The 12,280-nt window shown below is 38.2% G+C and overlaps 1 protein-coding gene across 1 annotated transcript; it reads right to left on the reverse strand.

The window, feature by feature from the left end:
* Window positions 1-94: 94 nt before the first annotated feature.
* LOC107031565 lies at window positions 95-9,582 on the reverse strand (the record flags this gene model as incomplete). Its single annotated transcript, XM_027911772.1, has 5 exons — window positions 95-353; window positions 444-502; window positions 6,299-6,349; window positions 6,947-7,126; window positions 9,462-9,582. Coding segments are annotated over 5 exons (468 nt in total), but the record flags the coding sequence as incomplete, so codon positions are not given.
* Between the last annotated feature and the right edge of the window lie 2,698 nt (window positions 9,583-12,280).

Genomic DNA, 12,280 nt, shown 5'->3' on the forward strand with positions numbered 1-12,280 from the left:
GGTTTATAAAATGGTAGAATCTCATTAAACATACAGCATATAAGTACATTGCAAATAGAATGCAACAGGCACACACACAACACAAGGAAGAGTGTCGACTTGTCAATGTTCAAGGTGTAAGCAGATGCTGTCTTTTTAAACAAGCAGTTTATCAGGGTTGATAATAACTCAAAACAAGCGTCTTACCATTACAATGCAAACGCATCAGAAGAGCCTAAGTTTGGAGAAGTTTTGGCACTTGAAGCTAATAATTAGGCATCGAACTGACACCTGTACCCTGTATTGCAAGTCAAAGCTCACTTGAAAAGTCCTGCAACCTCAGGGGAAGATACACCTCCAGCTTGTAACATCAACTGACAGTGAAAACTGAATATTCAGTGGTCATGGAGAGAGAAACAGAAGGTTAGGGTCAGGAGCTGGGACACAGCAAAACTGCCTCTTACCTGGTGCGGAAGCATAGATTGCCCCCACGGTGATCTTTCTGTATACATGACTGGCCTTTCTGCAAAAACAAAAGAACAAATGAATGAGTTGTGATCACAAGTGTGGGGAATGGACAAACCATCAAATTTCATAGCAAGAAGTGAGTGATCGTCATGCTTTCACAATAATTTTTCTGGTCTACTCCTTCAGTCTTCCACAAGTAAGCCATAGGGACAATATAAAATTTAAAAATCAACAGAAATAAATTAAAATAAATTCAACACTCTCTCCATGTTTTAACTGTGGGAACTGTTAGAATAGGAATAAGTATTTCTTACTTAGAATAGGAATAAGAATAGGAATTCTAGTTAAAAAGGTTTCCAATGTAATGTCTATAAATAGGGTCTTCATGTAACAATTTAGATGTGCAATTCAATAATATTTTCTCCATTATTTCTCACATGGTATCAGAGCATTGGTGAGAAACAAACAATTCAATTTCCGGTGACGTTTGGGATTGATTTTATCATTTTTTATTTTGTGGGTGCTGTGCGAAAACCAACACCACCACGAGGCTCGGAAATCTCCCGCGACCAAACCCCAGCCAGAACCACCGGAAAACAGCATCACACGCGCCGATCGAAGGTGGCAGATTCCGGCGAGATCAGGCTCACGCACCGGCGCATAAGGACTTATCCGGCCATAATCTTTGAGAATTTTTTCGACAGTTGGGGTCGTCCAGCCATTCCGACCCAGCCCATACTGTTTTTGACCATTTTTATTTAGATTCAATCACAGGAATTAGGGTTCCGGTGATTTTCGGGCAGTTTCCGGCGCATGAGTGCTGCTCCGATCTCTTCTTTTTTTCGAGTTTCTCTCTTTTGTTAGGGTCGTCCAGTGTTTTCGGTAAGAACCCATACAGTTATCTCCAGATCCGATCACCGGAATTAGGGTTCCGGTATTTTTTGGCAGTTCCCAGCAAAATTCCGGCAAAATCAGAATTTTTCAAGCCACTGTGGGCAGCTTCCAATATTTTCAGACTTGTGTAGCAACTTCCGGCAGTTCCCAGCGTACATACCAATCCATGGAGAATAGACGGGGGAGAGAATGTTTTGGAAAATTTCGATCTAAGTGTAGTCATTGTCATAAACCTGGACACACTCATAACATATGTTTTATTTTGCATGGTCGACCACCCAGTTATGATCATGTTGTTCTAAAGGAATATATAGAGTTCCTTCGGTATCGTGCAAATAAACAAACGTCTCCACAAGTAGTTTCGGTTGCAAAACCTAATGTTTCTGTTGCGGGTAATTCTTTTACTTGTATATCACAGTCTAACACTCTTGGATCATGGGTCATAGACTCGGGGGCTTCTGATCATATCACTGGTAATAAATCACTTTTGTCTGATATAGTTTATTCACAATCTCTTCCAGCTATTACATTAGCCAATGGGATACAAACAAAACCAAAAGGGGTTGGAAAAGCCAAACCCATATCTTCTGTCACTCTTGACTCTGTTCTTTATGTCCCTGGTTCTCCTTTTAATCTAGCATCGGTTAGTCGTTTGACGAAAGCCCTACATTGTAGCATAACTTTTTTTGATCATTCCTTTCTCATGCAGGACCGCAGTACGGGACAAACGATTGGAACAGGATATGAATCACAAGGCCTTTACTATCTTACCTCTTCTAATTCTTTAACAGCATGCTCCGTTACAGATTCCCCAGATCTAATTCACAAACGTTTGGGACACCCAAATCTATCCAAACTGCAAAAGATGGTGCCTAGTTTGTCTGGTTTATCCACACTAGATTGTGAGTCGTGTGAACATGGGAAACACACTCGTGCTACATTTTCTCGTAGTACTGAGGGTCGTTCAAAGTCTATTTTTTCATTAGTTCATTCTCATATTTGGGGTCCTAGTAGAGTCAGTTCCCCCTTAAGATTTCGTTATTTTGTTAGTTTCATTGATGATTATTCGAGATGCACTTGGGTTTTCTTAATGAAAGATCGTTTTGAGTTATTTTCTATTTTCAAAGGTACTTTTGCTGAAATACAAAATCAGTTTGGTGTTTCTATTCATACTTTCCGTAGTGATAATGCCTTAGAATACTTATCATCCCAATTTCAGGAATTTATGTCTCACCACGGAATTATTCACCAAACATCTTGTTCATACACTCCTCAACAAAATGGTGTCGCAGAAAGAAAGAATAGGCATCTCATAGAGACTGCTAACACTCTCCTCATTGAATCCCATGTTTCGCTGCGCTTTTGGGGCGATGCAGTCCATTCTGCTTGTTATTTAATTAACAGAATGCCCTCTTCTTCTATTCAAAATCAGGTTCCGCATTCCATATTGTTTCCTCAGTCACATCTCTATCCTATACGCCCTCGTGTCTTTGGGAGCACATGCTTTGTTCATAATTTAGCCCCAGGAAAAGATAAATTAGCTCCTCGTGCCCTCAAATGTGTCTTTCTTGGTTACTCTAGAGTTCAAAAAGGGTATCGTTGTTATTCACATGATCTTCATCGATACCTTATGCCCGCTGATGTTACATTTTTTGAGTCTCAGCCTTGCTATACATCTTCTGATCATACTGATGTCTCTATGGTCTTACCCATACCTCAAGTTTTACCTGTGCCAACCTTTGAGGGATCTACAGTTACGTCTACATCTCCAGTTGCAGTGCCGCCACTACTAACTTATCATCGTCGTCCACGTCCAACCCTAGTCCCAGATGATTCATGTCATGCGCCAGACCCTGCTCCTATTGCAGACTTGCCTCTACCTAGCCCACCGCTTACACTTCAAGAAGGTATACGATCTACTCGAAATACTAACCCGTATTATACCTTCAAAAGTTATCATCGTCTATCATCACCCCATTATGCCTTTGTGTCGTCTTTGTCCTCTGTTTCCATTCATAAGACTATAGGTGAAGCACTTTCTCATTCTGGATGGAGGCAGGCTATGGTTGATGAGATGTCTGCTTTACATAAGAGTGGTACTTGGGAGCTTGTCTCCCTTCCTGCAGGTAAATCTATTGTTGGCTATCGTTGGGTTTATGCAGTCAAAATTGGTCCAGATGGTCAGGTTGATCGACTTAAGACTCGCCTTGTCGCCAAAGGGTATACTCAGATATTTGGGCTAGATTATAGTGACACTTTCGCTCCTGTGGCTAAAATAGCATATGTTCGTCTTTTTCTATCTATGGTTGTCGTTCGTCATTGGCCTCTTTATCAGTTGGACATAAAGAATGTTTTTCTGCATGGTGATCTTGAGGAAGAAGTCTATATGGAGCAACCACCTGGTTTTGTTGCTCAGGGGGAGTCTAGTAGCCTTGTATGTCGATTGTGTAGGTCACTCTATGGTCTGAAACAGTCTCCTCGAGCTTGGTTTGGGAAGTTCAGCACAGTAATTCAGGAGTTTGGCATGACTCGTAGTGGAGCTGATCACTCTGTGTTTTATCGACATTCTGCACCAGGTCGATGTATCTATTTGGTTGTTTATGTTGATGATATTGTTATCACCGGCAATGATCAAGATGGTATCACCGATTTAAAGCAACATCTTTTTAAGCACTTTCAGACTAAAGACCTTGACAGATTGAAGTATTTTCTAGGTATTGAGATTGCTCAGTCTAGATCAGGCATTGTTATCTCTCAACGCAAGTATGCCTTAGACATTCTTGAGCGATAGGAATGATGGGATGTAGACCTATTGACACTCCGATGGATCCAAATGTTAAACTTTTTCCGGGACAGGGGGACCCACTTAGTAATCCTGAAAGGTATAGACGACTTGTTGGAAAGTTGAATTATCTCACAGTGACTAGACCAGACATCTCTTTTCCCATGAGTGTTGTAAGTCAGTTTATGACTTCCCCTTGTGATAGTCAATGGGAAGTAGTTGTTCGTATTCTTCGATATATAAAGTCAGCCCCTGGCAGAGGACTACTCTTTGAGGATCAAGGTCATGAGCATATCATTGGATATACAGACGCTGATTGGGCAGGATCACCCTCTGACAAACGTTCAACATCCGGATATTGTGTTTTCGTTGGAGGTAATTTGGTGTCGTGGAAGAGTAAGAAACAAAATGTGGTTGCTCGATCTAGTGCAGAATCTGAATATCGAGCAATGGCGACAGCAACTTGTGAGTTAGTTTGGTTCAAACAGTTACTGGAAGAACTAAAATTTGGCAAAATTGATCAGATGGAACTTGTGTGTGATAATCAAGCGGCTCTTCATATCGCATCAAATCCAGTGTTTACTCTCAGGAGATATTGTTACGAAATTTGTGAAGTCAAATGATCAGCTTGCAGATATGTTCACTAAGTCTCTCACATGTCCTCGTATTAATTACATCTGTAACAAGCTAGGTGCATACAATTTATATGCACCAGCTTGAGGGAGAGTGTTAGAATAGGAATAAGTATTTTTTACTTAGAATAGGAATTAGAATAGGAATAAGAATAGGAAGTTTAGTTGGAAAAGGTTTCCAATGTAGTGTCTATAAATAGGGTCTTCATGTAACAATATAGATGCGCAATTCAATAATATTTTCTCCATTATTTACGAACTACTGTACTATGACAGAAGTACTATCAGCACTCGGCAATTGTGAAACACAACAGGTTGGAACTCTCACAAGACATTGCTGAAACATTGCATGATATCATAAAGGAAGCCATGAAAGAAGCAGAGCATGATACATCCTTGTGGAACATGCCAAAATATATTTTAGAATCTCCCAGGGGTCAGACAACAAATACTAACACATCAAATGACAAACTGTCCATTCTCTACTTCCTCCACCCTCTTTTGTGGTAAGAATAACAAGGATAAAGCAATGTTAAAGAATTACAAGAGTTCCACATCGTTGGTTAATGGGATGGGTGAACTCCTTATAAGACTTGGGCAATCCTCCTCCCTTTGAGCTAACTTTTGGGGTGTGAGTTAGGCGTAAAACCTAATTTAACAAGCAAAAACCATTATGATCCCACTCCAATCCCCTCCCTCCATTTCCCCTACCAACAATTTTTCAAAAGTAATTAAAAAAAAAACATCACCGCAACATAAAAAGAAAAGGAAAGAAAGAAAGGCAAGTCCTAATTCATTCTTCATTCGTAACTTGTCATATTCTGGCCAGTACAAATTCTATTAAATTTTAAATGATGTGTACTGTTGTCATTCGAATATGCTTATTTCAGGGTAAATTTAGCACAAGAAAGCGTATATCAAACAACACACTATGTCCAACTCCTATCTCATGAACCTCTACAATATGAAAACAATTTTAGGTGATGAACATGCAGGTGATGATGTGCTACTTTTTCCACCAATATCCAATCAGAGTAACTGTGAGTTTAAAGCTTTTTACCATGTATTTCAAGAGACACGTAAAGACATAAAATTGTGGGACTATGCAATGTCACCTTAACTATTAGTAGAGTTGATTTAAATCTCCAGCTATCAGTAGAGTTAATTTACTTTATGCATCGACAAAGTATCCCATCAAGCAGAAGCTTTTTCAGTATACAAACCAGCACAGCCACACGCCTATTTCCCTGAGTGGAGCCTTTGTGCACTGTAGCTAGATTTTTACAAATATGCAATCTTAAGATTAGATGAATTGCTAAGAGATGACTCAGATCATAGTCCTGAATAAATTTTCTGGTCACATACTCTCAAGACAGAGTTGATACGGTCATCTAGGAAAAAATCAACAACAAACAAAACCACACTTCAATTCCAAATTAGTTGATGCAGATAGCTATATTTATCCTTTATATCCATTCTGCTTCATCTAAGAAGAGATTAGACCCATTGAAATAGTAAAGCAGCAGGCCACCCTTTCACTCACCAGAAGAATCATATGGTAAATTATTGTAAGCATTCAAAGCAGCCATCCAACCTACAAAAACATGCAACAGTTCATTAACATTCTCGCTTGCAACTAATTGTTCATAAGAGAAACTGCTAACACCATTATTCATCCAAGAGTGGAAACTGGCTGACAAAGAATCAAAACAACTGAAAGAGATGGTATGTGAGGCTTGCTCACTCATCTTAATTGAGACCTATCCTACAACTGGCTAATTGAATTTGACAGGCATTCTTCCCAATTAGGTCAACAAATATTGATATGGAAAAGTGGCTGGATTACAGAATTTAATCAGAAAAACAACAGTAGTTGCTCATTAATGATGGGAAAAATTATGCCATCTAAATGCATATCACCATTCATCTCATTTGCCTCACAGACAGACGTGAAGAATTCAGTATCTATATACAAGTAAAGGACTAGATCCCACATAAATAATAAAGAAAATGAAGGAAAATACATGGCTAAATATCATCACACCACACCAACTGAACTAGAGGAAAAACTGAAACCGAATGACCACAATACATTACAGCATAGGAAATGGTTAACAGAGAATATGTTAGTTACTGACAAGCTGTTATAGGAAGTAACAAATTCAGCCCAGAATTAGTCTAAGAAACATACGGCTATTTAGAAGCTGAAAAGCATCATTGCCAGAACATCCTTGTAGCGGTATTAACCCTGTCCAATGATTCTCATTTACTTGATATCTGCCACCAGCACCATCAGAAGATTTTGACCTGGAGGCACTAATTTGATTCTTCTCGCCATCATTACTATTGATGTTGACTTGTTCAAGTCGATCTGCAAAAATAAACTATCAGAGAAAAAATGTCTACCAATAGGTATAATTCAAAAGACCTCTCAGCTATTTATCCATAATATGTTTGGCAGTGGAACAAAATAGAAGTACCATAATATGCTAGGCAGTGGAACAAAATAGAAGTACCAGATGACAGAAATTACGTTCTTTTTGAACTTACATTCTATGTGGGTGGTTCAGCTTAGACTTTTAGGCAATCATCTACCTATCCCAGTTGTTTTGCCACAGTTCGGAACTCAGCCCATTCTTCTTCCTTTTTGGGGATAAAGTGAAAAACTTTAGTAATGTTTGGGCAAAACACATGCCTGTAAACAAAACCGAAAAAAGATGGTTTTCTACGAACGGCATTCAATCTTCCTATACATAAAGGAACCTTATGGGTGCACCAAAAGAAATAAGAGAGACTTCAAATCTTGGACCCACAATTGAGGAGATGTGGGGCTCACAAGGATGGATCTCAACTTCTGAAGAATGCTAAATGACTGGGAAATTGGTCGGGCATCTAAGTTACTGGAACTTTTCAGGGCACTACAGATGCTGATGACTCCCTTATGATGGAAGGGCACTAGCAACAAGAGATCTTCAGTGAAATCAGCCTATTCATTAGCTTCAAGAAATAATCATGATGACGCCTTAGAAGCAGAGTTAGAAGATCAGAGCTCCCTTTTAAGTTGTCACCCAGACAGGCCTGTTTAACTCAGGAAAAATTACAGAAGAGAGGAATGAGGATCCCAATTAAGGTTATGCCGTGCAGCATCAGAGTCTAACAACCGTCTGTTCTACATTGTGGTGTAACTGCTCAATTGTGGCAGAGTCAGAGTATAGTTGGTCTCAAATAGACAGTGCCAACAACTACAGCTACTTACTGAGATATTGGCACAATTAGGGAGATAATGTCAGGGCTCAGGCAAAAGAAGTGGTGAAATTTAAGGAAGATAATGTCAGGCAAAAGAAGTGGTGGAATTTCATTCCACCTTGTATTTGGTGGACAGCGAAGGAAAGTAAGGCCAGATGTTTTGAAGGCAGCAACAGCTCCATTCAGAAGATAAGGATGAACTGCTTTTTTGTTGTTCATGTTATGGTGCAAGGAGAAATATGTAAATGATGTAGAATCTATACAAGACATGATAGACTCCATGTGAGAAGTGCCAGCTTTTCCTAGTTTTGGAAGCTGGACATGGTTACCATCACAACCTTTGTGCTGAGTTTTCTAATACAAATGTTACTTTCTCAAAAAAAAAAAAAAGCCAACTCCTCAACTGAAACACAATTTATCTCTACATTCTCAAAGTCTCTCTTATTTCTTTCCCTCCAAACGACCCATACTAGTGCTAGTGGCCCAAGCTTCCGCATGTTGTGTCTTCTCCTTCAACCATAAATTGAATATTACCTCTTTCATCAAGGTTGGCATCACATAAAATATGTCACACCATCAAAGGACTTCCCACCATAATTTCGATGCTAATAAAATCAACAATGAATCAGGAGGTGATTGGCATCTTCACCCAAAGCAATGCACACAAAGCACCAACTGACATAGGTAACCTTCCTCTTCCCGGGTTCTCCGTCGCCAAGATCACCCCAGTCAAGTGGAAAACACATATTTAGTTCAAAAAGTCAATCTTTTCTCTAATAAAAACTTTGCACAATAGGACTTAACAACGAACACCCCCCCCCCTCCATACATCGTGGCTATCGTGCGATGCTTAGTTCATTCTTTTCCGACATCTTAATATTTATAGCCTGATGAAAAAGGTTTAATATTACAGGTTGGTTTAAATACTAACTAGGTTGGTTGTTAACATCTAGCGTGATTTTCAATCCTCTCTACTGTTATCAAAAGCAAAAAGCGCAAAAAAGCTCTTAGGTCCATTCAGGTTTTAAGCTCAACTAAAACATGGGCTTCAATGAAAAAAGATGCAAAGGGAGAAAAAATACAAATATTTATGTTTAGTCCAAGACTTATAATTTATAAGCATGAATGACAAATATAGTAACAATAAAATCGAAAAATAATTACTATAAAATGAAATATTACTTGCTTAGTGTCGTCTCTTCATCATAGGTTCATTGACAAGCAAAAGTATGCTTTTAGAACCTTGTTAACAACACTGAACCGCACATTAAACAAGGCGAAGCGCTAACACGTTTTGAGCCTCGCTTCAGGGCTTAAGTACTCCTTTGATAACACCGATCATGGCACATTATAACCAAGTGTTATCCCAGTAAAACTTAACATATGCTATGTGAATAAACTGCTGGCGGGACTTGCATTAAAAAATGAAAATGAAAAAGTGCTGTCTTTAGGAAAATCACCTAGATACCATCTCTGAGAAAGAAAGAGCCAAATAAAGCAGCATGCAATGATGATGGTCAATAATCCAAAAAGAACAACATTTTGGAGTGGGACAGTGCTGAAGTCAACTAAGGCACTAGCTCAAAAGATCAATTGGATAGTTTGCACTTACTCCAACACCTGCTAAAGTAGTTTAGAACCAGTGAATTATAAGCACTCCAGCAGACGACCAAAATTAAATTAGCGAACTTATAAAAAGAATTTTTGGGTTGTAGGTGTGTTAAAATTAGTTAGCTCCTCCAGATTTTCGCCTACCAAGTGAACGATTCATGCAATAGAAAGGGAAATCACAGAAACAAAAATCAATTCAATGAAACATGTCCAAATTTAGCAATATACACAATTATGGAAACATCATCACAAATCCCGCTGATTGGGAGGGGCATAGCGTTTAAGGGGTGCAATGTTGGTGGTGGCTGATGAATCTATGGAAGGAATTTCCAGCATTTTTTTGTTCAAAAGTGTTCACCAACTCTTTCGCCGCCGCCTCCGGTGTTTCTGTGGAAAATGAGCAACTTGTTTCTTCAGAATTTCCGGCGATAATGTCAGCCGAAGTTCACAACCCGTCGACGAAATTGGCAGATTAACGTAAGGGCTTTGGTGAAATCATGATTTGCTTTTAACACTCTGTTTGCACCTGTTGTTTCCTATTATATAATGTTAAAATAACAAAATATTATGTTTGAACACTTGCTTAATTATACGGAAAAAAAATCAATTTTTTTTTTTGGTTTAAATATAAGGTCAATGGCCTTTTTATTTCAAACTAATTCTGTGCAAAATAGGCCACAACTGTGACCAACAAACCAAATAAAAAACAACCAAAAAACAGCAAAATGGGTTAGTCCCTCCTCTGCATTAATGAATATTGTTTTTACCATCTTATCATGATTTTTCGTGTTGAAATTTGAGCTTAATCAATGATTATCGAAGTGTTTTGGTAGCTGTGAAGAGTTGAACACATTTTTTTAGATTTGTTGATCTAATGTAATGTTTGCTAGTTTATCTGTCACATGATTTGTCTCCCTAAAAACATGATTAATATACACTATGAATTTCTCATGTGTTGCTTCATTTCCTCCATCCGGTCTATGAGCTTTCAAGGTATATTCTATTCCTTGGAAATAATATTTTTCAAATTGAGCGAGTGTCACACCCCAAAATAGGGAGGCATAATTGGCACTCAACAACCTAGTTGATCAAGTTAGCCACTGAAACATATTAACTAACCAAACTGTGAGGCAAAAAGATCAGGGAGCACAACATCTTAAATGTAAAGCCTAGACCGTGAAGGTCATGACCTGTATGATAATAACTCATACAACCAATGGTAGACAAGCCCAAAAAAATAAAAATGCACGAGCTAGCTGATGAGGCCACAACTGAAGACACACCTACCTATATATATATATATATATATATATATATATATATAGATAGATAGATAGATAGATAGATAGATAGATAGATAGAGAGAGAGAGAGAGAGAGACGCCAAGTCTATAGGCTGGAGATGGAAACTTACAAAAGACAACCCAAAAAACTGTGTCCATAATAGCCTCTACGAGTGACATAAGCACTATCAATACAATGCCCCGACTTTACCCAAAATGTACAACAAACCTAACATCCTCTGATACCCCAGGAGAAGATGGAACTTACCAACTCACAACTGAACATGAATCTTAGCGGGTGGTTCGATCAGAATCTATGCCTAAACCTACTCGCACGAAATAAAAAACAGCGTCTTCAGGCAATGGGACGTGAGTACGAATAAAAATATACTGGTATCTAAAGCGAAAAGTAGTATGATAAGCAGCTACTGTAAAAGGGTAATAGAGATACCACCTGAAATTGAAACTCAAATAATCTTCATGATTGACATTTGGCCTCCCACTATTTAAATATGCATGGTATGCTCGAATAATTGTATGTCATGAATACATATATATAGATGCAAATGCATGACATATTCAACCAAATGCTAGCAACGGCGGTGTTTGCTGGTAGCTAACCGACATTATATTCGTCAACTTGTGGTCATAAGTGTCTTATACGTATAAATATAGGCAATAGGCCCCATACCACCTGCTTATAGCTCGAGAGTAGAATGCATAGCATGCCATGTCATGAATTTAAAGCACATGTATATTACCGTTGTCACGTTGCAAATCTTGGCCTGTTTGTGTACTCTTATTCTCATAATCCCGTAATCACTTATGACATCTAACCATCTCATGGAACCTCATATGTTCTTTCGAATAAGCTTGAAAACTTAACCCGGCTTTTAGAAAGATAATCTAAGCTTGAAGATGTTCACAACAAGTTTAACGTGATTTATTTAGTTCCTATACTTAGTTCTTAGATGATTTATAAAAGAAGTATTTCAAAATCAAGTGTTTTAATAGTTTAAACATTTAAGTTATGTTTGAGAGTGTTGAAAATTGTGAGTTACTTTAAAGATTTTCATAATAAACTTCAGAGGGGAAAGAAAGCTAATTAAAAATAATAAGGGTCTCATGTAATATTTTTAACACACACCACCGAAGGTTGAACAAGAATTCATACATATGGACTTATAATCAAAAAATCGAGAATTATGTAAATAATTCGGTTGAGATCCCAAAGTCTTTCATACAAGGTCTTTATAGCAAGAGAAAAGTAAAATATCACATTTAGTATTTTAGAAATTTCTCAAGAGTCGTGCTAAAATGAAGAACGGAGCTTAGCCTTAACATACCTTTCCAATGAACACTCAAATGCCCACAGTTTCTTCATAA

The sequence above is a fragment of the Solanum pennellii genome, chromosome 9 (genome assembly GCF_001406875.1).
Source record: "Solanum pennellii chromosome 9, SPENNV200".
NCBI lineage: Eukaryota > Viridiplantae > Streptophyta > Magnoliopsida > Solanales > Solanaceae > Solanum > Solanum pennellii.